The 25686-nt window shown below is 43.4% G+C and overlaps 2 protein-coding genes across 7 annotated transcripts in view; one reads left to right on the top strand and one right to left on the bottom strand.

Annotated features, from left to right (window-relative positions):
* The first annotated feature begins 1226 nt into the window (after positions 1 to 1226).
* On the top strand, positions 1227 to 19214 carry LOC121325188 (nuclear factor NF-kappa-B p100 subunit-like). 5 transcript variants are annotated; one of them, XM_041267520.1, is made up of 23 exons: positions 1228 to 1537; positions 5504 to 5689; positions 6617 to 6644; positions 7103 to 7187; positions 7550 to 7590; positions 7978 to 8076; positions 8663 to 8814; positions 9074 to 9186; positions 9450 to 9608; positions 9889 to 9993; positions 10284 to 10369; positions 10891 to 11029; positions 11187 to 11303; positions 11604 to 11780; positions 12086 to 12227; positions 12444 to 12558; positions 13657 to 13864; positions 14030 to 14199; positions 14422 to 14524; positions 15641 to 15925; positions 16276 to 16454; positions 16998 to 17109; positions 18564 to 19214. In XM_041267520.1, exons 3-23 carry the CDS (start codon positions 6618 to 6620, stop codon positions 18650 to 18652), a joined length of 2703 nt encoding a protein of 900 aa, XP_041123454.1. In that variant the 5' UTR covers positions 1228 to 1537; positions 5504 to 5689; position 6617; the 3' UTR covers positions 18653 to 19214. The 5 variants fall into 5 exon arrangements, with proteins under 5 accessions (XP_041123455.1, XP_041123454.1, XP_041123452.1 ...); XM_041267518.1 differs by having other exon boundaries at positions 7100 to 7187; XM_041267521.1 differs by lacking the exons at positions 5504 to 5689; positions 18564 to 19214 and adding an exon at positions 18378 to 18424 and having other exon boundaries at positions 1227 to 1537; positions 7100 to 7187.
* Positions 19215 to 19311: 97 nt separating this feature from the next.
* LOC121325187 (PH and SEC7 domain-containing protein 1-like) overlaps positions 19312 to 25686 on the bottom strand; it is a 31529-nt gene continuing 25154 nt past the window's right edge. For both annotated transcript variants that reach the window (XM_041267515.1, XM_041267516.1), the window contains 5 exons: positions 25644 to 25686; positions 24980 to 25137; positions 24729 to 24873; positions 24325 to 24468; positions 19312 to 24050 (listed from right to left, as the gene is read on the bottom strand). The exon at positions 25644 to 25686 is cut by the window's right edge and continues 28 nt beyond it. In XM_041267515.1, coding sequence (XP_041123449.1) covers positions 23814 to 24050; positions 24325 to 24468; positions 24729 to 24873; positions 24980 to 25137; positions 25644 to 25686 — 727 coding nt within the window. In that variant the 3' untranslated portion in view covers positions 19312 to 23813. The remainder of the gene's footprint in view (positions 24051 to 24324; positions 24469 to 24728; positions 24874 to 24979; positions 25138 to 25643) is intronic.

The following is a 25686-nucleotide window of genomic DNA, read 5'->3' as shown; positions in this document are numbered from 1 at the left end:
CCAGCGTGTGACCAGATAACAACAAGGAGAGTCTCTTCTGTTAAACCACAGTCCTGCTCTGAGAGTGATGGGGGTGGGGAGTATACCAGCACTGATCTCTAAAAGCTGGACTTCCCAAACGGAAAATTCCCGGGGGAATTCTAGCCACTTTTCTTGTAAAACTTCACACACCCGTGTTTTAAATCAGTACTAGCACAACAAATCAAGGCCAGTCCACTCGGTTCATGAGAAAAACATGCCTGCTGTTTTATATTATAGTGACACATACAAACAGAAATGACGGTGTTTTTAAAATGGCTCTCTCAGGCTCTGACTGGTATATTCAGCAGGAAGTGTCCTTCCCCTTCTCTTATTCTCTCTGTGAGTGTATGACGCGTGTGTGTTCATCAGCATGTTACTGGGCGTGTGTCTTTGCTTGTAGGGACATTTTTTTTTAGATCATGAGGAATATCCATGCTTGGTGGGGTATGTCCTGTAAAAATACACAGCCATTAACCCCACAGGCCTGCCAGACTTCCCTCAACTGTATAACTGGTGTTGGTGGAATGTACACCGCTGAATATAATTCTTCTAGGAAATTGAGCTGCGTGTCTTCTAATGGACACTTCCCTGATGGAAATTCCAGCAGTGACCAGCGCTGGCAGATACTGTCAGAACTGGTGCTTTTACTGGTTTTCATGTACTCACACTGGATTAGGAGCCTAGTTAAATAGGTCCAAGAAAAAGAAAAAGAAACGTCAGTTAAAAATATCTACTGTGAAGTTCCAAAAACGAATGTGTTGTCTAGATTCCTAAATGAATACATTTTCTGTAAACCCTGTCAGTGACTGATCAACCAGCAGGATGCAAAATAGTAAAGTACAATACAACAGACTGTGCCTATCAAAAATAAAGCCTACAGGAAACACCACAATTACAGAAAGGCATTGTTAAAAAAAAAAAAAAAAAAAAAAAAAGTACTTAGCTGTTCTGTACTCTGCATTATTTAGTATTTACCACAATTTACTGCAGTATTGTACTGTAAAAAAATGCAATGTAACCGCTGTCATATGTTGAGTGTAAACATGAACTCGCTATCCATTCGGGTCAGGTATCAATACACCTCTATTCATTGACAGTTCCGGCAGTGGTTTAGTGGGCGGAGTACCAGGTAGTATGCGAATGACTGTTCCTGGGCAACCAATGAGATGCCGTGAATTTGACAAGTTGCGTTCTGCGGAATTCCCCTGCAGTCGGGGACTTTCCGCCTGTAGGAAAGCAGGCTGGGGTCGAGTTTGAAGTGTAGATTCAAAAATACTTAGCGGCGTTACACACTTTAACAAAAAATAAGCAAAAAATCAAGTTCCTATGGACTTCTGAAGCCAAGTGAGGAGCTTCAGTTTCTACCTTTCTTTTTTATTTTATTTTCTTTTTTTATTATTTTTGCATAAGCGAGCTTTCTGTGGGGACAGAGATTCAAAATTGCGTCGGAAATAAAGTAATAAAAAACGATTCTGCGTTTTACAAGAAATCCCTTGTGATACGGATTCACTGTAAGGTGAGTTTTGCAAAGATCCGATACTGTGGGTATCGAGGCTGCTTCGTTTAATTACATTACTTCTTGTCAGGTAATGAGTTGACGTTTAATGTATGGCCCAATTTAGCAACTTGTTAAGAAGTTAGTTACAAAACTGCATTCATATACTGTGCTGGACTGAGCCTGACTGTCATTTTAATTGTCAAAGTATGTTCATGTTGTCATTAATCTGGTACATATTCTAGTAAGACTCTGTACAGTAGACATCTTGAACCTAATGGTAATTAGTCTGTACCGTGAACCGTGACGCGAAATTAAAGTTCACCATTCTTTTCCTCTACTGAAAAGAAACGGGAAGCCAATAATAATAATAATAATAATAATAATAATAATAATAAAACATTTTCAACTTGAAGACTGTTCTGTTTTGTTGCTGCTATGTCAGCGAGTATATCCCAGTCCTGTCTTATTATTATTATTATTATTATTATTATTATTATTATTATTATTATTATTATTATTATTAAGTAAGCGACATTCAAGCCTGCTGAATCAAAAACAAAACAAACCAATTTGAAACTGGCCAGCAGGGGGAGTGGTCCAGTGTGTGTGTTCTGATTAGAGCTGACAATGCGAGCGTAAACACAGTAATACCTGGCAGAGCAGCAGCCAAACAAAACTAACGTTTTTCAAAAAACAAACCAATCTGCTTGATTTCGGAAAATGACGCCGTGAAGCTGCTCTTGAGTAAATCGAAGCTGATGTCCTGTATCGTCAATTTTTTAAATCAATGAGCTCCGGCCCTTTTAATGTCCTCTGCACGTTGCTGGTGGTGACCCTGGATCAACGAAGCTAAACTAATCCAGTCAACTAAGTGAAACAAGTCCAGGAAATGCGTCTGCTAGGTGGGCAGGAAGCAGTCAGCACAGGCACAGTTACTAGGGTCCTCATTGCAGCCTTCCGCAGACCAGTGTGTGCAGTACACAGTGGAGCATTGAAAGCATGCTAAAGCATAGGCAAGATCACTGCAAACTGCAGTCAAATATCATAACATGTTTGACCAGTACAGTAACAGTGTACTTGTGTCCACAGCTTATTTCTGTAACATTGTACTGGGAACTTGGCTTTCGGACAACCTGGTTCTATGAAAAGAATAGCCTTTTGTCTGAGATTTCATGATGGCCTCCATGAATAACACAAATGAGTTTAGTGTAGTTACTGTAAGTGTGTGAGAACAGGACAAGCTGGCAACAAATGATCTGTGTTATTAATAAAAGATTTTTACTTTTTTTGTTACAGAGCCATTTTTATGTTCAATATATAGATAATAAACAGGGACATAACCTCATTCCTTGTTAGGAAGGGTTTGTTTTTATAAGCATTATTAACATACCCACACACATTCTGACATGGACACGCGCCTCGTCTTCTTCAGGGGGAATACAGCAGGGTGTTTGGAAGTGACAGGGCCGTTCCAGCTTGAATAAACAAGCACTGTACTAGAGATGACTTTTACAGGTCCGCGCGCTGCTTGAGATCATTGGCATTGTTACAGAAACTCAGAAACAGAAATCTTGTTTTTGTTTTGTAAGCAGTTCTGAAAAGGACAGGAAAATTGGGCTACCTAGTCTAGACTAATCGTTATTACCTACTCTATCAATGTCTTGTTATTAGTATTAGTAGTAGTTTTTTATTATTACTTGGCTGTATTGTGAGAAGAAAGGTAGCCTAGACATTTCATTCAAACAGTGTACAATCCACCACTCTTTCAACTGCAAACATCTCAAACTGTATGAGATGCAGACCTCATATTGGCAGTCTTATCAGAGTTCCTCTGGCAAAATCTAATCTACCCTTCACTCTGCCCTATGAGCCTGTCTGAGCGGAGGGACAGGGAGGGAGGCCCTAGTGTTAGAGTAGAGGAACTGGGAAGCAGTGTGGCCTGGTGTTTAGAGCAGAGGGACTGTGAGAAAGAGAGGGACAGGGGAGGAGGGTGGGCACAGTGTGGTCTAGTGATTAGAGCTGAGAGACTGGGAGGGAGGGATGCCAAATGCTGAGAGCAGATGAACAAGGACATCCTAGAGTTTTGCACATGTGTTTTTTTGCGGGTAAATGAAAATGTTCACCTCTTGCAAGTTGAGAAAATCAAACACAGTCTCAAGTGAAGTCATTGAAAGTTTTAGGGGTTGGTATTTATTTTATTAATTAATTATTTTTCTAAAGGCTGTGTAAACCCAGTCTGCCTGAAAATAACATTCTCTTCAGGAATTAGATTTTTCCATTTTCCGTGAGAGTCGGTGGCCCCATTTTTAGTTAGCTTTTTTTATTATTATTATTTTTTTTGCATCAGGAAAATCCTGAAAAAAATTGCCTCTGTTTCTCTAATGACTCGGACCTTCGCAGTAAAGGCGCACGTCCTTTAATAAGATCTGATAAGATCTCCCCAGAGTCGCCTCCACACTCATCTTTGAAGAGCTTAGCGGTGCTGTTGTGTATCTATCAGAGACCATACAGGCTTGCTGGAGCACTGTGGTTGCACTGTGGGATTCAAGAAAAACAAAACTCTTGGTATTAAACTCAGGTTTAAACCAAAAAAAAAAATGATTGCCATTTGCACGCACGTTTTTTAGTTTTAAGTTGAAATTCCCCATTCCAATAACCGCATACTGCTGTAATGCACTCTTTTTCCACTGTGAAAGCAGTCACCAGGTCCACTCAGTGCAAAAAGAAACAAAGTCGAAATGCTTGTCACCAAATTTATTAAGCTAGGGATGATATTTTTTTAATTCAAAACATTTGATACATTATGTATATTTTTACATTAAACTTGTATCATGAGTTGTTCCATAAATAAATATGTGACGTCTGACTTGATACCGATGCCCGTCATGGCACAGACTTACTGGAAAGCAAGTGCAACAGGATGTGTGTGTGTGTGTGTGCTGGTTCACGGGACAGAAGAGTCATCTCTGACTTTTAAATTTCTCTGAAGAGGCCATCACGGTGTCACTTATCAATCAGCGAGAATAGGGGAAGAAAAAGCCATTAAAATCAGGAGTTTGATTCATCTGACAAAAACTACAGTAGAGGAAATTGTCTGGCAGGCTCTTCGGGGAGATTTTCTGTTTCCTAGAAGTAAAATATACAGAATTGGTGAGTGAGGTATAGAGAGGGCTAGAAATAGATACCAGTCACTCTGTCTCTTTGTGTGAGAGACTGGGGGCAAAATATAACTGCTCAGATTTCAACAGCAGCAGGGTGAGGCCTGATCAGTACTTCTGGGACAGGATTTGTGTGTGGCAGGGAAACTAGTAATTTGATGCAGGGGGACTCACTCTTGTTGCGTTTCCCGATATGGGGGAGCCCCTGTGGTTTAGGGAGAAGCTCAGAAGCTAGAAGGAGCTCTGAGTCACCTGTAGTGAAACTCCTGGCCCTGTTGTCTTAACAAACTGAACTGCTCTTTGGAAATTCCATCAGCCAGTCTGCTGGGGAGTGCCACCAATCTCATTCCCACTAACCCTTAGAAAAGATGAAGTAAAATCATAGCAAAGTGCAATAAAGCACAGTGCAAGCATGGTAAAGCATTGCAAAGTGTTGGAAAGCATAGGGAGGTATGGTAAGGCATAAAGAACATGGAAAACCATGGTAAATGCATACCATGTGAAAAGCATGGGGGAAAACTGCAACATTACTGTGCAAATTTACTGGGGTAAACCTTTATAAGGGTTGCTATAGAAATCAATAACTACTGATCACTGCTATAGAAATCAACAATATTATTGATGTTGTTTTCAATATTAAGCATCATGTAGGAACATGTATTTCGATGCTGAGATAATGGGTATGATGTTGCAATCGTTTCCCCTTAGCAGAAGCATAGCAAAGTATAATAAAGCCCAGTGAAAGCATGATAAAGAATAGGTGAAAGTGGAGAGAACGGTTCTCCTGTGGTCCCATGTTCTAGGCTCTGACTGTTCCTCCTCGCAGGTGTGAGAGGAACTCGTCTCTATTGTAAATGAAAACAATTCAGAAACATTCCAGGACATCCGGACTCATCAGTGCTCTTCAGTCACGGACTCTGGGGAAGCCAGTGCACCTGCCAAGTTATCATAACACTACAGTTAAAGAGAACATTTAAATAACAGGCAGATGAATTAAAACTGCTCCAAAAATGTAAGTAGCCTCCCCTGAAATGAGGACAATGACACCTAATGGGTTTTTTGTATTATTTTTTTTAAAGACTGTTTGAAGAGCGTTTACAAACATTCATTTAGGTTAAACTGCTTCTTTTATAATTAAATAAACTTCTGTATTTCCCACTAACATTGTTATGTGACACAACCAAGTGACTAGCTGGAAAAGAAAACAGGCAAGTTGAGAGCTCAGCTTTGAGTTTGTTTTGCAAGGAAGACTGGGAAGTGCTCACTGCAATAGACTTATTGATAATTTCGAATCTGAAAATGGTTTAGAATCAGATAGCGATTGCTTTCTTGGTCTGTTGTGTCTTTTTTGTCTGGCCTCTAGTCTTTAAACAAACTCAGTGCCTTGGTTTGAGTGACAGCCCCAGGGCTGCAGTGAGACGGGCTGTGTGACATCACAGTGCTCAGACTCGGGATTCTGGGGGCTTTCCTCTCTCGATCTGTTTCCTGGCAGGCAGTGAAAAAAACACAGAGCCACTGAGAAAGAGAGAGAGATAAAGAGAAATATGAAAGTGAAACTATCAAAAAGACTCAACACAAAAAAAGCAATCTGTAATCTCTGTGAGGGAGAGAGGAGTGAGCATGTCAGGAAAGGTCTCAGCAGGTACTGTAGAAGTTAAGGTGTGTTGTTGTAAACTCCTAGTAAAATCAGGAATGGATCAGACTTATTTCCCTCTCTGTATCGGTGTGCTTGCTTTTACCCCAACTTTGTGGGAATCAATGCAGGAGCCTCATGAGCACCAGAAAAGAGTGTGTGTGCATGCGTGTGTGTGTGCGTGCATGTGCAAAAGCCTTGCTTGAATTCTGCTAGTAGACAAAATCACAATGCGAGTGTCAGGTCACTATATAGATTTCTATATCACTAATCGGTACTAATTCATTTATTTTTCCCTTTTCACAGAATGGACGATCTAATGATAGATGGCGATGTAAGTTATTAAAAAAAAAAATTTATCCTTGAACAAGCTTTGTGAATTGGACCTGAAATGTAAACAAGCATTTGCCAGATAGTGATAAGTTAATGAGGAATAAATGCCATTGATTGATCTACCATACAGAATCTCATTATCTAAAACTAATAAACAAGAAATACATCAGTTCATGCCCCTTCTTGTGTTAAGAGCGAATCTGATAATACTGTTGCAGGCAATTCAACAGCAACATAAAACATTCAATATTAAAATATTGGCAAACTTCTTAGTCATTGAAGCAGGTATAGTAGAAGCTATGAGATACAACAGAGTGTAAACATATAAATGAAATGAAAATAAAATGCTGCTTAGTAAATACATTTTACAAGTCATGCACGGATGAACTAATAGAAATGTGTTAAGTAGGTGAAATTATTTGATTATTCAGTTGTTATTCTCCCTCTCTTTCTCAGCAGCTGGCTTATGAAGATTTATCCTCATATCATTTTTTACCACCAATCTCAAGCATACACGTCAAAGCAGAGCCGTACCTGGAGACAGGTGAGCTCTGGTATTGAGCAATAAAGCGCTAAATAAATAAATGATACACCTCAGTTCATTTTACAAAAACTGGAACCAAGTCTAGTGATAGCAATCCAAGTTAATCATTCTTACTGTGGCTTAAATACTGATTTTGCAGCCTTACTACAGTTTGCTTCTCAATGAATTTATTACCTGATGTGTCACCTTTTCAGATGCATTTAAAAATGTCATTTTGTGAAGGTGGACATTTTATTAAGAATAAAGCAATCTTTTTGCCATGTGGATTTTATAATTATGTTTTAAAATCCAGGGTCCATGGGGAGAAAACAGCTGCATTGAATCTGCTTCGTTTTTTCTTTAAATTTCTTCTCTCCCCACAGCTAACGGTCCCTACCTTGCAATAATCGAAGAGCCAAAACAGGTAAGAAGAGATTTCTTTCCTTTTATTTAATAGAGATGGAACTACCTGCAAGCAGAACGCTCTCTGTATCCTGTTATAGGACCAGAGATACACACTTGTTTCTTTTGTAACTGCACATCCTTATGAACGTTTGCCCGGATCATTTTGTAGTTTTCCCCCATGCTTTTCACATGGTTTGCATTTCCATTGTTTTCCTTGCTTTGCCCCTGGTGAAAGGCAAAACCTATATGTTCTTAAAAATGCGTTCCTATGCTTCCCCGTGCTTTCACTGTGCTTTGTTACACTTGATTTTACTGTGGGAATTTGTAATGTTTATTGCTTTGAAGTTCACAACTTTTTTTCAGGTTGTTTTTTTGTAGTAATTTCAGTGTTGTTTTTGTTGTGCAGAGAGGATTTCGTTTTCGTTACGAGTGCGAGGGTCCCTCTCATGGAGGGCTGCCCGGGGCGTCCAGTGAAAAGAACAAGAAAACCTACCCCACTGTAAAGGTGAGTGGTAAATCAAAGCTCTTGATTGCTACACCGTACCCAACATCTCAGCATCTAAATACATGTCCTACCTGCTGCCTCATGTGGAAACCAATGTCAAAAATATAACCCATTTCTGTAACAGGGATGAACGTTATTAATTTATTCAAAACTGATCAGTGATTAGTAGTTATTGATTACTGTAGCAGCCTTGTTCTCTTCTCTGTGATGTTCCTCTTGTCCGTGATATTCTCTTGTTCTTGTGTTCTCTCGTCCGTGTGGTTTTGAGTTGTCTCATCCGTGATCTTCACTCGTTCTTGTGTTCTCTTGTCCATGACGTTCTTGTCTTCTCGGTCTTGTGTTCTCTTGTTGGTGACGTTCTCTCGTTCTTGTGTTCTCTTGTCGATGACGTTCTTGTCTTCTCTCGCTCTTGTGTTCTCTTGTCCGTGATGTTCTCTCATTCTTCTGTTCTCTTGTCTGTGATGTTCTTGAGTTCTTTCACCCATGACGTTCTCTCATTCTTGTGTTGTCTTGTCAGTGACTTTCTCTCATTCTTGTGTTCTTTTGTCCATGATGTTCTCTCGTTCCTCATCCTGTGTGTTTGCAGATCTATAACCACGTGGGCTATGCCAGGGTGGAGGTGCAGCTGGTGACGCACTCGGACCCGCCCCGCGTCCATGCGCACAGCCTGGTGGGGAAGCAGTGCAGTGAACACGGGGTGTGCAGCGTTAACGTGGGGCCCAACGATCTCACTGCACAGTGCGTATACCTGACTGTCTCTGTGACTGCGTGACTGTGAGTGTGTGTGTCTTTATAAGTCTGTGTGTCTGAAACTGTCTGCCTGTGCATCTGTCTGTCAGTCTGTATATGTGAGTCTGTGTGTGTGTGTGTTTGCACCTCTTTATCATTGTGGGGGTCTACTGTACCTACCTGCCTGGTGTGTCTGCTGGGGCTGTGTGTTGTTTAGCATGGTAATGTGGGGGTATTAACCAGCCTGCCCTGTACATGTCATGTCCAGGTTCAATAACCTGGGTATCCTGCACGTCACAAAGAAGGGAGTGAATGAAGTGCTGACCAAGAGGCTGAAGGCGGAGAGGATGAGACAGAGAGGGGACAATGCGGTCATCACTGGTAAGAGCCTGAAATGAACCCTCCATGCCGCTCCAGTGTGCTGGCCATGCGCCTCAGTTTTAACACACTAGCGCATTAACTAAGCAAATGTGTTCCGTTGTTTGTTTGTGGTCAGGTAAGGTATTTATAAACTTTTAAAAAGCACTTTAAACTAAGGGTAGAGAGTTAGAGCAGGAGTTTGTTGTGTGTTGATTCTTTGTTGTGTAGTGTAGTTGTTGCTGAGTTGTGTGTTGATCCCGTGTTGTTGTGCTGTCCTCTCTCAGAGCAGGAGGAGCAGGAGATAGCGGAAGAGGCTCGGGAGCTGGGCAAGGTGACGGACCTGAACGTGGTGAGGTTAAAGTTCATGGCGTACCTGCAGGACAGCAACGGGGGATTCACCCTCGCCCTGAAACCCGTCATCTCCCAGCCCATCTACGATAGCAGTGAGTACAGTCCAATACACAGCTCACAGTTCCCTGTCTGTCTGTCTGTTTGTCTGTCTGTATCCCAGCCCATCTACGATAGCAGTGAGTACACCCAATACACAGCTCACCGTTCTGTCTGTCTGTCTGTCTGTTTGTCTCTTTGTATCCCAGCCCATCTATGATAGCAGTGAGTACACCCAATACTCAGCTCACAGTTCTGTCTGTCTGTCTCAGTCAGTCGCTGTGATTCTCCTCTGCCTGCACAGTAATGTATGTGTGTTGTGATTTCTTCTCTCAGAGTCTCCCAACGCGTCGAACCTGAAGATCTCTCGCATGGACAAGACGTCGGGCTCAGCGACGGGAGGGGACGAGATCTTCCTGCTCTGTGACAAAGTGCAGAAAGGTGAAAGAGAGACTCCCTCCACCCACAGGCTGGCAAAACAGCTCCATGAATCAGCCTGTCCTGTGCTGTGCAGATCTCACATGCAACACCTTGAAATAAACAGTTTTGAAAGGGCTAGATTCCCAAAGCTATTTACTCCAAGTTATCATTAGCAAGTGTTTTTGCTTTCAGGTAGTAAAAAAAAAAAAAAAAAAAAAAACGTGCCTGATAAAGTAACCAAATCAGAAAGAAACATCTAATTAAGAACTAATTGAGGTGTTTGCTTTAACACCCCCTCTGTCTCTCTGCAGATGATATCGAGGTGCGCTTCTATGAGGATGATGACAATGGCTGGGAGGCGTACGGTGACTTCGCACCCACAGACGTGCACAAGCAGGTGAGCAAGATACTGATACAAGCCATCTGATGCAAAGGAATTTCCACTGGCTTTACTAAACTTTCCTATAGTAAAAGCATAGTGAAGTGTAATAAAGCATAGTGAAAGCATGGTAAAGCATGGGTAAGTAAACAATGGCACATGCATAGTATAACCGTGGGGAAAGCATGGGGGGGGGGGGGGGGACGACGACACACACGACTGTAAAAATGACCTTGCCAACCAAAATCACAACATACAGTAGCTCATTGTAGTTCACCAAAATGGTTCTTGAATGAAGAATGAGTGTGTTTTATAGTTGGTATAGATACACACTCTCCCAGTCTCATTTCATTTTGTTGTCTTTTAACAAAATGGTCCACCATTTGATCTTACTATGCATCATACAAGCTGCCCATCTGGACAGTCACATGTGTCGTGATGCCTATCGTATTTGGACCTACGTATCGTCAGATGAGTGTCTGGTTGCACCCCTGTCCCTCGCTGACTCTGCACCCCTGTGCCTGTCTCCCTTGCTGCAGTACGCCATCGTGTTCAAAACCCCTCCCTACAGGAGGAATCAGATCGATCGCCCCGTCACCGTGTTCCTACAGCTAAAACGCAAGAAGGGGGGTGACGCCAGCGAGCCCAAGCAGTTTACATACCACCCCCAGATACAAGGTGAGAGGAGGGGGGGTGGAGTGGAGAGGGTTAGAGAGAGGGAGGGGAGGGGAGGGTCCAGTTGTATTCAGTGTCTGCGTTGATTGGTTAATCTGCAGGTATCTGTGTTTCAACATATTGACCGCTCTCTCTCTCCTTCTCCCTCTTCCTCTTTCAGACAAGGAGGAGGTTCAGAGGAAGAAGATGAAGCCCCTCCCTCACTACCAGGACCACTACGGGCGAGGCGGGGCTGGGGGTCCGCCAGGGGGCTTCGGAGCAGGGGGGGCAGGAGGAGGTGAGTACCCCTCAAGGAGCAGGTTAGCCCTGGGGGGGCTGCTGTCTCGAGATCCAACAATCAATCCATTAATCGAGTATTGATCAACATGACTGTCATATTGCCTGCCTCATTGATCGATTTATCAGTGCCTTGTTTGAAGCGTAGCTGCTCAGTAACACATGCTTTCCTTGTACGTTTGTAGGCTAAAGTCTTCTTGGCTTGTAAGGATTTGAAATAGCTCCCTTGCGTTTTAAGTTCTGGCAGTGGGGCATTCAGTCAGTATATTGATTTTTATTTTTATTTCATCCCTGCCTCCAGGCGGTGGTTTTTTCCCCTTTCCCCATTCAGTGAACTCCAGCTTCTCTTACAACCCCATGGGGGGGGGCTACCAAGGGGGCACCCAGATGCCTGGAGCAGCGCAGCGACAGGCCTCCCCTGCTAGCAGTGGGGCCCCTCAAGGGGGGCTGTCCCCACAGCAGCAGCTCATACAGATTGGTAAGGCCAGGGGGGTTCACAGGGTAACAAAGCAGATTAGTCAAGTCAGTATCACAGTTGTTGTTGGTTCTGTTTCTGCTAGGGAAAGTCAAGTGAACAGGTTTTTTTTTAAAACATCTGCTTGATTTTGTGTTGCAACTTTTGTCTGAGATTTTCCTCTTCCTGTTTAATATCTCTGTATCCCTGTGTGTGTGTGTGTGTGTGTGTTGTGTGTGTGTGGTGTTGTTTGATTTATAATAACGCTGTGACTGTGTTGTGTCTTGTCTGCCCCTGCTGTAACCCTGTGACTCTGGTGTGTGTTGCAGCCTCGCTCCTCCAGTCCAAGGCCACACTGACGGCCAGACGCACGGCCCGCGCCCTGCTCGATTACGCCAGCACGGGAGACGCACGCATGCTGTTGGCTGTGCAGAGACAGCTGTGCGGGGTGCAGGACGAGAACGGGGACACGTGAGTGAGGGGAGGGGAGGGAGGAGTGAAACGAGGAATAAAAGAATACATGAAGGAAATAATGAAAGAGTGAACAAAGGCATGAAATAGTGAAAGGAGGAATGAATAAATGAAAGAAAGAATATATGAAGAATGGAATGAATGAGTGACTAAATGAAAAGAGTGAATGAAAGAATGGCCTAATTCAGAGTGTAATGTGTTGCTGTGTCCCCGCAGCCCTCTGCATCTAGCCATCATTCACCAGCAGGCCAGCGTGGTGGAGAAGCTGGTGCAGGTCATCGTGAGCATCCCAGACCAGAGGATCCTGAACCAGAGCAACCACCTGAGACAGGTAATAAACCTGCAATGCAACAACAATACACCTCAGGCAGGTAATACACCTGCAATGCACCAACAGTACAATTGAGACAGGTAATACACAGGCAGTACACCAACAATACACCTGAGACGGGTAATACGCCTACAGTGAACCAACAGTACACCTGAGACAGGTAATACACAGGCAATACACCAACAATACACCTGAGACAGGTAATACACCTACAATAAACCAACAGTACACCTGAGACAGGTAATACACAGGCAATACACCAACAATACACCTGAGACAGGTAATACACCTGCAGTGCATCAACAATACACTAGAGACAGATAATACATAGGCAATACACCTGAGACATGTAATACACCTACAATAAACCAACAATACACCTGAGAGAGGTAATACACCTACAATAAACCAACAGTACACCTGAGACAGGTAATACACAGGCAATACACCAACAATACACCTGAGACAGGTAATACACCTACAATAAACCAACAGCACACCTGAGACAGGTAATACACCTACAATAAACCAACAATACACCTGAGACAGGTAATACACCTACAATAAACCAACAATACACCTGAGACAGGTAATACACCTACAATAAACCAACAATACACCTGAGACAGGTAATACACCTACAATAAACCAACAATACACCTGAGACAGGTAATACACCTACAATAAACCAACAATACACCTGAGACAGGTAATACACCTACAATAAACCAACAGTACACCTGAGACAGGTAATACACCTACAATAAACCAACAGTACACCTGAGACAGGTAATACACAGGCAATACACCAACAATACACCTGAGACAGGTAATACACCTACAATAAACCAACAATACACCTGAGACAGGTAATACACCTGCAGTTCACCAACAATACACCCGAGACAGGTTATACACAGGCAATACACCTGAGACAGTTAACACATCTGTAATATAGTGGCTGGTAACAAACCAGCAATGTAGCAATACACAATACAATACATGTGATACGATACAATACATGTGATACATCAATCAGTGCACCTGTTGGGGCTCTGCTACATAACTACTATCCTTTTTTTTTTTTTTTTTCACCAGACTCCTTTGCACCTGGCTGTCATCACAAAGCAGTACAAGATCGTGGACTTCCTTTTGAAGGCAGGGGCTGACCCCACCCCCTTGGATCGCTATGGCAACTCGGTGCTGCACCTGGCCACGCCTACCAGTGACGAGCACATGCTGCGGATACTGCTGAGTCACCTGAAACCACACAGCCGCTACCTGCTCAACACACCTGACTACAATGGTGAGCTTATCTGACTAACACAACGGGAAGACTGGGGGTCTGAGAGCCAGCTACTTCAATACAGTCAGAACTCAGTACTGTACTGGGGATCTGAGAGCCAGCTAATTCCTCTTTGTCTCCCATTTCTCTCAGATCTAACCCCCCTCTCTCTGCCCTCTCTGTCAGGTCTCTACCCCCTTCACCTCGCGGTGCAAAGGTCCGGTGAGCAGTGCTTGCGAATGCTTGTTGATGCCGGCGCGGAGGTGAATGCAGTGGAGAGGAAGAGTGGCTGTACTGCCCTGCACCTGGCTGTGCAGCAGGACCTCTTCGCTGTGGCCTGCCTACTCATCACAGAGGTGTGTGTGTGTGTGTGTGTGTGTGGCTGTTTGTGTGGCTGACCGTCTGTCTGTGTATCTGTGTGTGTTCTGTCTGTATATGTGTGTGTATGTGACTCTCTTTATGTGTCTTTGTTCCTAACTGTTTGTGTGTGTGCATTGCCTGTTTTCTGACCGTCTTTGTCTGTGCGTGACAGTGCTGTACAGTGCACTGATCTCCCTCTAACTCGCTGCTCTCCCCAGTTGAACGCTGATGTGAATGTCTGCTCGTTTGGTGGGAACACCCCCCTGCACCTGGCTGCCAGTCAGGGCTCCCCAGTGCTGTGCTCCATGCTCATCGCAGCAGGTCAGTTCAGTATCACACTGTATCACACTCCCCTGCAGCTCGCCTCTACACAGTAGGCTCATCTCCTATTAGTAAACCTGCAGATTCAGCCGCGACTATTTCATGCTATGTTCAGTTCAAAGTAGATTTAACCGGGGCCTGATTGTTCAATCTCCTCCCTTATAAAAGATTCTCATAGTAAAAGCATAACAGTGTAATAAATAGGGGTGTAACAATCGATTATTGATCACCTATCCTTAAATTTCCCAAGCTTTAATTACATATTGGTGAATCGATGCATCAAGTTAGAACCCAGTTTGAAGTCTCCTGTTGTCGGTTAGCATTAAAACCTTGAGTGTGTGCGAGTGCTCTTCTTTTAGTGCTAGTACAGTAGATTAGCGCGTTGCTAGGATACACACTTTAGGCCTCTACATTCGCCGTGGCCAGGCCAAATCCGAAGCAGGCCTATTGTACTCACGTTTTGTTGATTTAAAAATGAAGGCAATACGTTTTTTTTTTTTTTTTTTAATTAAATCTACCGATTTACCTTATTTTGTTTCAAAGCATGTTGTTTTTGGATTATATGGCAACATTATATGAAAAGAAGCTGAATTTAGTACGATAGTTAAATTAGTCAGGATCTGTGAGATTAATTCAAATGTTTTGCTTTTGGACATAAAATGCTAACAGTAATGAACAACCATAGTTCAGATAGAAATGACTTCTGTTAAAATATAGTATTTTTTTTTTATTATTAGTACAGTGCTAAAGGGGCATCTGATGTGGACGCCGGCATATTCTTTGTAGTTGTTAAAAACTCAAGTCCTTTGTATTTCTTTTTTTATAATCGGAAGTGTTCTAATTTGAATATAAGTTGTGCCTTTTTGTTTAATTATTATGCACAAGAGTGTTTTGAGTTATTGGATCTTCTGTTAAAAAAACGCGTGTTTTGAAAAATAAAACGTCAATGCATCGATTATCATTGATAAATGTCTATACGATAAACAAATAAGATATTAGTGTGCCGATAGCACCACTAGTAATAAAGCACAGTTAAACCCAACTGGGTCCAGGACTAATGTGGATTTCTAACCTTGGTGTAAGTGCAAAAAAACAAACTTTGCTTTCCCCCTGCAGGTGCTGAGAGGTTGGTGGAGAATGATGAGCCAGTCTACATGTCCTCTGCATCCTCATCTGAGGAAGAGAGGGAGGAGACACAGGAGGAGGAGAGCAGGGGGAGAAAGAGGGCAGAGCCAGCAGAGACCCACACTGCACGTCTGCACAGCCTGGCCTCCAACCCCCGCAAGAGACCCCCCACGCGAGGACACACCCCCCTAGACCTGGCCAAGAACCAGAAAGTGCAGGACATCCTGGAGGGGAAGTCCAGACGACCAGGGAAGACCCCTGCCAAGCCGAAGACCGGTACGCACTCTTCATACCCCTCTCTACCACTCTGTACCCCCTTTATTAACCCTGTGTCTCTACAGACATTCTCTCTCCTGTCTGTACCCCTCTTTACCACTCTGTACCCCCTGTAACTCCTTTTATTAACCTTGTGTCTCTGCAGGCATTCTCTCTCCCCTCTGTACCTCTATTTACCACTCTGCACCCCTCTGTTCGCTCCCTTGTAAATCTGTTTCTCTGCAGACACCCCTCCCCTGTCTAACCTTATGTATCCCCCCATATTAACCATAACTTTTTATCTCTCTCACTCCCCCCCTCCCCCTGCAGGCACTCTCTCCTCCCTTATTAACCCTCTTTCTCTCTCTCAGCCCCCCATGCAGGTGCTGTCTGCCCCCTGGACAGTGACACCCTGGCCCGGCTCAGCACTGCCCTGAGTGCGGGGGAGGTTCAGTGGAAGCAGCTGGCAGAGAAGCTGGGCATGAGGACCCTGGCAGACCTGTATGAGGAATGCCCTTCCCCTTGCCACAGCCTGCTGCAGGGCTACCAGGTAAAACCACACAGCCCCAAACCAGATCCCACAACTCCAACTGGGAAAGTTGGAAACTCACAACTAGCACTGTTAAACACGCCATAGTACTGAATTTAGAAACACGAAAATAAATAAATTCAATGACAATAGTTTCATCTTCCAGTGAAACGCTTGTCATGAGTAAATACAGCTAGGAACTCACACTACCGCTTCTCCTTGTTTAGTAATATTATTGAAATGGCAGTGCCATTTTTTTTATAATAGCAATAACACACTCCAGGTTGTTCACAATCTACAGGCCTGGATGAATAACTCCCCTAGGCATGCGGATATTGGACTGCCTTTGAATACCCTGCCATGTGTTATTTCTTCAATAATTCACCGTTTGTCAATATTTCAGGGTTGCGGTTTATGTGTAAGCGATATAGTGAAATAAAGATAAGGTACTGCATTTTTCTCTCCTCTCTCACAGGTTTCAGTGCACTTTGTATTGTATTGGACTTGCTGGACTCCCTGTGCTGACAGTGTGTCCTCGCTCTCCTCTTTCTTTCTTTCTCTCAGATGTCGGGCGGCCGGGTGGAGAGCCTGATTGATGCTCTGCAGGCTCTGGGTCTCAATGAGGGAGTGAGGGTGCTGAGGGAGGCCGAGCTCAAGGACAAGACCCACACCACAGGTGAGTAGGGGAGGTTGAACCGTGGCCAGTAAACCCCTCGCTCCATCCTGACCATCGGGGTCTGACGCACTGAAGCTGCAAAATTATAAGTGTGCTGTCAGATAGGATTTAATAAGGAGAGCAGGCACTGTACTGGCATTCTGAACGACAGTGTGTACTGCAGACACAACACACACACAGACTGCCAGCAGCTCCCTGACTCACCAAGACCACATCAGACATTTATTTTAATTGTAATTACATTTATATAAAGAAAGATATAATACTTCTTCTGCTGGATTCTGCCGAGTCAACACCCTGGTTTGAACATTCGCCCCATCCCAGCTTTTAACTGAAGGTGCAATTTTTACCATGAATTTCTGGTTTTTAATAACCAGGAGCAAATAATACCTGAGGGGAAATGTCACGGCTCACGTGAATAGAATAAACTGTGTAGAAGTAGTTGCTCTGTGCTCAGGGGTGGGGTTATCTTCAGGTGAGATAACGAAGACGTGGTGTTTGGTGGTTTCGGATCAGATGATCCAGACTCCGCTGTCTGATTGATTACACTTTCCTGTTACGCTACAAGCCATATTTGGGATTTTATTTTATTTTTTTAGACACTTCAAGAGCTTTTTTTGTATCGGACATTTTAATGCTGTAGTGCTAATTCGGATGGTAATGTAGTATTTTGTTTAGTGTTTTGTTTTAACACTGGACTTTATTTTTTTATTTTAGAGTTTTTAAATTTTTTAAATTTTAAGCATGCCTAATTGTAAACTTAATCCATCAATCTAATGTTAAAAGTACTCTCTGCAATAATGCCCGTCATTTTTCCCCTGCCTGAGTCAACGCCCTCCCACACTTTTGCCTTAATGACAACTTTATGCTCCTTCGGCAGAATCCGGTAGTTGTAAAGGTTGTGATTAATTTTTTTTAGTACAGTGCTCCCTCGATAATTCACAGTTCGATAAATTGGTCACAGTAACACCATGTTGACAGCCTGCATTTACCTGTATAAGGACCCTTTATTTATTTATTTATTTCCCCCCACCTGAAAACAGGTTCTAGTGTTTTCAAAGGTCATTCAACCAGATTGCTGTTGTCATCTGGCTGAAATCCAAAATAGTTCCACACCAAGCTTCTTTCTCCGGAATTCGCCATTACAGCTGCAGTCATTTATTTTTCCCAGACTGCGGAACACTAGATACTAGATGCCGAAATAATGAGGGAGCACTCTTTTGTTTTGTGTCTGTGTGCTAACACTCCCGTCTGTCCCTCCCTCTCAGAGGTGAAGGTGGACAGTGGCTATTGCAGTTAGTCTGTAGTGTTTGTTTTGTACACTAACCCGTCTCTCCCTTTCTCTCCCTTGGTCTCAGAGGTGAAGGTGGACAGTGGCTATTGCAGTCAGTCTCTAGTGTTTGTTTTGTACAGTAAAACTTCCCTGTCTCACCGTCTCTTTCCCTTACTCTCAGAGGTGAAGGTGGACAGTGGCTATGACAGTCAGTCGACAGAGCAGCTAGAGCATGAGAAGATGGACGAGTCTGTTCCAGCCAACTCCTGAGACCAGCAGACATCCCTCCCTCCCTTCCAGCTCTGTGACATCACAGTACAGCACAATGATATCACATCCAGTACGGTGACATCACAATCCAGCATGTGACATTGTAACCAGGAACCCAGGTTAATAGTTTTAACAACCCCCCCTTTCCGTTTGAGAGGTTGAGCAGGAGTCTCTGTTATACTGTGCAGTAGAGGAACAGCATGCGCTGGTGCAGTAGAGAGGGGGCTGCTGCAAAATGGAAGAATCACAATTCATAATTCCCAGGTGGATCATGTAAAATAGTTTACCTCCAAATCACTAATTAAAAACTGTCCACTGCAGACACATCTGCCCATCGTTCTCTTTGATACAACAAGACCACGTAAGACTTTTATTTGAATTATATTTCTATGTCTGTGCATGTGATGCCGCAGAAGATTTTTATATAGAGAGATAATGTATTTGATAATGTATTCATTTTGGGTGCATTCGGAAGCCCTGGCAATTTGAAAGTGAAGACGGCGTGCTAATGTCTTTTTCTGTGTTACGTTTATTTTTAAATAAAATCTGCTCTGAAAAGCGAGCTCTGCTTTTATTTTATTGCATATACCTGTGAACCTGTTTTAAAATACTGACAACCGTGTAAGGCCTGTGCTTCCCTCTCGACTGCAGAGCTTGCTGTTTAGTTGAATGGCGAGATGCTTGACTTCGAACCCTGAGGTTGGCGATTCGCATCCAGCCCTCGTCTCTCCATTCAGTTCAATGGGATGAAACAGTGCTGTAGGACCAATAATAAGCCACTCAAGAACGACGAGCCAGGAATCTTTTTAAACAATGTCCTGTTTTATTCATCAGCTACACCTTCCCAAGAAACAAAAAGAAGCTAAATATACAAGCAATATATTCTTCGTACAGGATCATTTGTTTATAGGCTTTTTAAATAGAAATAAAAACATTCAAAATAAATCACGTTTTGAAGCTAACTAGAACATGGAGCTGCAGTTCCACCTATTTCTACAGTCTTTGTGTTTTTAGTACATGTATATAAAACAGTGTTAAAAATACAATCTTTTTAAACTCTCAAGAGATCTCATTTATCGGTAAAATAACTCAGAGAGTGTTTTCTCCTGATAACTTTAAAAAAACAAGGGAAACACTGATCGTTCTCCAGATATTTACAATTTATATCAGAGATTCTGATGAGGAAATAAGCAAGCATGGACTGTTTCAAAACACTGGTGTTGAAGAAATGGATTCTTCCAAAGGATTATAGCCCTGTTTTAAATTACAACAACACATCTCTGCACCTGTTCTTTTAAAATGTGAAACATTTTAAAGTGCAACCAAAAAGGAGGGGAATTCATAAAAAAAAAAAAAAAAACTCTTACTTGCCTGTTCTTCAAACACCTGTTTTTAAAACCACATGCATGGGACTCCCTTTCCATTAGTCACTACTGTACCACAAAATGTAGGATTGAGCAAGTTTTATATTATATATATATATATATATATATATATATATATATATATATATATATATACAAGAACAAAACTTGCTGAGATTAATAGAATGACCAGGTCCCTCAGCTGTTACCACGAGGCCCTTAGAAATGTTTCCCACAGTAAAAGCAAGGCTAAGCGTAATACAGCACAGTGTAACCACCGTAAACACAGAGAGGTATGGTAAAGCGTGTTTAAAAAAACACATGCCAAACCATGACAAACTATGGTAAATGCCTAGTATAACTATGGGGGGAAAACTGCAGACTTTCTGTGCAAATTTACCAAGGTGAACTTTTTTGCAAGAGACCCCGTCACCTCCAGGGGACAGTCAGTCAATCAAGCATCAGTGAAATCTACATACACAGCAAGAGAATGGGCCAATTGTTCAACACCATAGCTCTGTCAGCTAGCAACAGCCAATAATAATTATTATAAATAAACAATAGTAATAATAATAATAATAATAATAATAATAATAATATAGCTTGTAGCAACCCAAGATTATTTGGAAGTGCTTCTCAATAAAGAAAATTAAAAAAGATGTATGGAAATCTCAGTAATGTACTGGGGATCTGAGAGCCAGCTAATTCAATACAGTATAGAAAACTCAGTACTGTACTGGGGATCTGAGAGCCAGCTACTTCAATACAGTCTAGAGAAATCAATACTGTACAGGGGATCTGACAGCCAGCTAATTCAACACAGTATAGAAAACTCAGTACTGTACTGGGGATCTGAGAGCCAGCTACTTCAATACAGTCTAGAGAAATCAATACTGTACAGGGGATCTGACAGCCAGCTAATTCAACACAGTATAGAAAACTCAGTACTGTACTGGGGATCTGAGAGCCAGCTAATTCAATACAGTATAGAGAATGTAGCCTTAAAAATAATGTAGGCGTATACCCTGATAGTAATTTATTTTCTAACAGCAGCACAAGATAGCTGCTGGCCCATGAGAATGCCAGTTGCACTGCCCCATACATCACCAGATGAGAACTGTTCCAACACTTTTTTTAGTTCTCAGCGGGGGACACCTAGTAGGCTGAAGAAGCCAGAACAGCACTGCAGTCTGTGTAACTGAGATACAGAGGATGGCTTTGAAATCCAATGGCTTAGGAGTCAGAACGTCAGAGGACCCAATAGTCCTGCTTGCCCTTGTGCTGGTTGACTTCCTCCTCAGTTCCTCCTTGTAAAGATGTTGGCTTGGTGTTTACTGTTTAAAGCCTGTGCATGCATGAAAAGGTGCACCCCCATTGTAAAGCCCCCTCCCCCACAGTCGGGGTGTAAATATTTTACAAAAAGTGTCCTCTGTTTACTAACCGTCAATTGTTCTCCGTAAAGTACCTATCTCGGTCAGCGCCTTACTCATTTGTTTTGTTGCTAAATTCTCAAAGCTGTTTACTCTGATCCATTAGTAGCACAGTTTGTTCAGAAGTAACCCAATAAAGTCATGAAGACTTTCAATTCAGGGCCTTGAATAATGTATTAAGTTGTTTCTTATTTATTTTAGATGCTTACTTGGTGTTTTTGCTATTCAGAAGAAGAAAAAAAGTGTGGTAATGGGGATTTGGAGTGAATAGAGTGAAAACTACCATTCAGACAACATGTGATTAAACTTCCCAACTCACTGAGATTCCCAATACAGAATGGACTGAAGCAAGGGACAAGATTCTCAAAGCTACTTACCTCAATTTTAATCCCCAAGACAAAATAACTTAAATAACGACTTTAAAACGAAGAAGAATCTTAAGGACCCTTCCAGCTCTTAAATTAAAAGTCAGAGTTGTTTATTTCTGGTTTGGTACCGTTATTGGGTGCGTTTTTTTCATTCTGAAAACATTATACTAATGACAGTTTAATTGGAGTAAACGGCTTTGAGAATGTATCCCTGTGTCTCAATGCTAGTGAGCCCACAGGATGACAGACATACTCCATCAAAGAGAACAGACTTTCTTCATCGTTGTTGCCCGACAGCGCTGTGAGAACAAGAGTCACTTGAGAGCACATTCGTTTTAGCTCCATTTTAAAAGACATGCTGCTCAGCCCTGCAGCGTCATTTACAAGCACAGGGACAGGGTGAAGATGCACCAGCCCCCTGAACAAATAAATATACTGTACACCAATAAATACAGAAATACACACAGAAATAAAACAATTCAGAAAATGCATTCATTAATATAGAAGTACATACAAGCAAGACATGACATACCAGCAATACATTTGTCACATTCAATGATTGAATTATTAATACTATTTTTTTAACCTGCTCTTGGAATCTAAAGTATCATTCAATCATTCAAATTAATTTAAAAATAGAATGAGCAGGTGAATCACACTGTTCGAAATCACACCAGCGTGTTGCTAAGCAGATGCAGAGCTCAATCTAGACAAAGCGATTCTTGTTTAATTTCGTTTTAAGCATAGCTTCTTTTCCATAGTTATACTTGTTATATAAATAGAGTACTCTATGAAGGTGCACAGAGTGCTGTGGTCTCTTTCACTTGCAAGGATCGCCCTAAACAACACACTGGACCAATTCGGGGCTCGTCCAGGTTATTCAGCCTCATCCACACTGGTGGAGTAACTGCAGGACTCTATGAACGCCCATGCTGTCTCCTCTGTATATAACTGCAGGACTCTATGAATGCCCATGCTGTCTCCTCTGTATATAACTGCAGGTCTCTATGAACGTCCATGCTGTCTCCTCTGTATATAATGCAAAACGATGCACACTTAATTGCTAAGAAGCTGCTAATTGTTCTGATCTGTGTATTACACTGCACAGTATTCTCCAAACATTTTAATAAAATAATAAATCATTTTGGATAAATATACTGTATTTGAGATTATGTTTTAGGGGAAGTTTCCAAGGCTGCATGATGAAATCTGGCTGCTTGATTCTCCTGCTGTAGCCAGTCAATCTGTGCAGCTGGACTGAAATCAGGTGAACGCTGGGCAGTGAGACAAAAACACTGATTGTCATGTTTCTGATCACAGTGCATGTATCCATTCCTTTTTAAATCAGGAACAAGAAGTTCCGAGCTGAGTAATTCCCCAGAAAGAGCATGCACATCTGTAGCATTCATGGTAAAGAGAATGTTGATTCCAAAAGCAATTCTGATGGTAAGTCTTTCCCAGTCAGTGTCAATGTGACAGCAGCTTTAAATGGCTTGATAAAGTTGATTCTTTTAAAAAATGCAAGTAGGGCTTCACGAAAAGAGCAAGCAGCGTCAATCACTAAAACACGGAGCTTAGCTTCCAACTTCTTCCATGAAAATTTTGCCTGGAAATATTTCAGATTTTCTTAAAAATAAAAATAAAAGATAATTCAGACAGGAGTCTCCAAGCATTTTCAGAGAGAATTCCGTGAAAGCAAACCTCCTGAATGAAACCCTAACGTGTGAGCGATGAGACTGAAGGATGGTAGCTTCACATTCCTGCTGGAGGTTCAGATCAGCTACACACATCAGCTACACACAGACAGACAGACAGACAGACAGACAGACAGACAACTCACTGATTCAGTTCACTTCCTGTTAATTAATGCGTCAGTCAGCCTGTCAGTCAGGTGACCTCCATGGCTCCCATTGGCCGGTCAGAGTGAGGAGCAGTAAGGACTGTGCATAGCCCCTCCCTTCCCCTGTGTACAATAGCGCCCTCCTGTGGCTCTCTCCCCTCACTGCTTCACTGCCTGCCTATAGCTGTGTCGCTGGCCCTCGCTGCGCTTGCCCTGGCCCGCGGCCCCTCCCTGGCTGGGGTCATGGGGAAGGGTCGGGCTGGAGTGAGCTCTCTGCAGCCCATTGTCTTCAGCCTCAGGTCCCTCGAACAAGCGTGACTCGAAACGTGCCAGATCCTCCTCTCCACAGCGCAGCTTTGCCCGCAGCAGCATCGCATACGTTCCATAACGAGTTTTCTGTGGAGAAAGGAGAGAGGGACGGAGGGAGGGAGACGCAGGGGTGAGAGGACAGCTTTAGTCACCTATTATATAGTATACATAACAATAACCACTACTGGCATTTATGTAACATCATTAGAATTTTGCTATTTTACCATCCACCTTACATCTCTCTCCCATTCTACCTGTTCTCCCCCCCTCCCCTCCCCTCCCTCCCCTCCACTGTCCCCACGTGGGAGGGAGGGGAGGGGAGGGAGGAGTGGACTCTCCACCACCCTTCCCCTCTCCTCACCTCAAACTCCAGGTACTCGTTCCTCTGCCTGTACTCCTCCAGCTCTCTCCCCTTCACCTTGCGTTCGGGGGGGTAGGAGCACAGCTCTGCCAGCTCTGCCGAGGTGGCGCGGAACCGAGCCTCGTGGGACTGGACCTGCTCCTCCTGAGGATCCAATCAGAACCAGGGTCAAAACCACAACCAGAACCAACTGAGTAGGGGTAGGGTGCAGAGTTCAGGGTGTAGGGAACAGGGTACATGTGATAGTTTGGTGCTGCTGGCAGGGAACAGGATGCAGACTGTAGGGTGAAGGGTGTAGGGAGCAAGGTACCTGTGATAGTTTGGTGCTGCTGGCGGGGAGCAGGATGTAGGGTGCAGGTATCATGATGCAGACTGTAGGATGTAGGGAGCAGGGTATAGGGTACCTGTGATAGTTTGGTGCTGCTGGCAGGGAGCAAGGGCCGGCTGAATTTCTTCTGGGAGCCGATGGCCGCCGGGAAAGGCGAAGATGAGAAGATGGCTGCCACAGTGTTGATTCGCGTGATCCATGACTGCATCTGATCAGCATCTCTGAGGGAGCAAGAGCAGCAAGCGCGGGGTTAATCCTTCAGCTGTGCCCTACCACTCCGCTACACCCTTTCCTCACTCCTCTCTCTCTCCCTCTCCCCTCACTCACTGTGCCTGGAACAGGAAGACCCTCCAGTCCGCGGTGCGCAGGTAGAACACGTGGGGTCTCTTGCTGTAGTCGGCAGCTTTCATGGCGAGGGAGTGGTGGATGGAGATAGCGTTCTTCAGATCCTCATCTGAGAGCTGTTTGTCAGGCCTGTACTCCCCCTGAGAGAGAGAGAGAGAGAGAGAGAGAGAGAGAGAGAGAGAGAGAGAGAGAGAGAGAGAGAGAGAGAGTTAGTTCTTTCAGGGGTATTAACAGACCTGAAGGCCCAGCAAAAGCAGCTCTCTACTCTTCCACCTCATATCTCTGAGGTCCCACTGCTGTGCTCACATTCATGAGTGCAATTTAACCAACTATCAGTGTGAAAATACATTGGGATCTGCAAAATCTCACACTTCCCTGATAGCAGCTAATTTGTCTCTTTCATGTTGGTTGGCAGACAGTTATACAGACAGACAGACAGACTGACAGTTATACAGACAGACTGACAGGCGGGCATGCAGACAAGCAACCAGACAGACAGACAGACAGACAAACAGACAGGAAGGCAGACAGACAGGAAGGCAGACAGACAGGAAGGTAGACAGACAGGAAGGCAGGCAGACAGACAGACAGGCAGGCAGGCAGGCAGGCAGAGAGACAGAGAGACAGACAGACATGTGTTCTGCACCTTCTGCAGGTAGAGGATGAGTCCCTTCAGAACAGCGTAGAAG

The sequence above is a fragment of the Polyodon spathula genome, chromosome 13, assembly GCF_017654505.1.
Source record: "Polyodon spathula isolate WHYD16114869_AA chromosome 13, ASM1765450v1, whole genome shotgun sequence".
Lineage (NCBI taxonomy): Eukaryota > Metazoa > Chordata > Actinopteri > Acipenseriformes > Polyodontidae > Polyodon > Polyodon spathula.
Note: the sequence above shows the minus strand (reverse complement) of the source record. Positions and strands in the feature narration are given on the sequence as shown.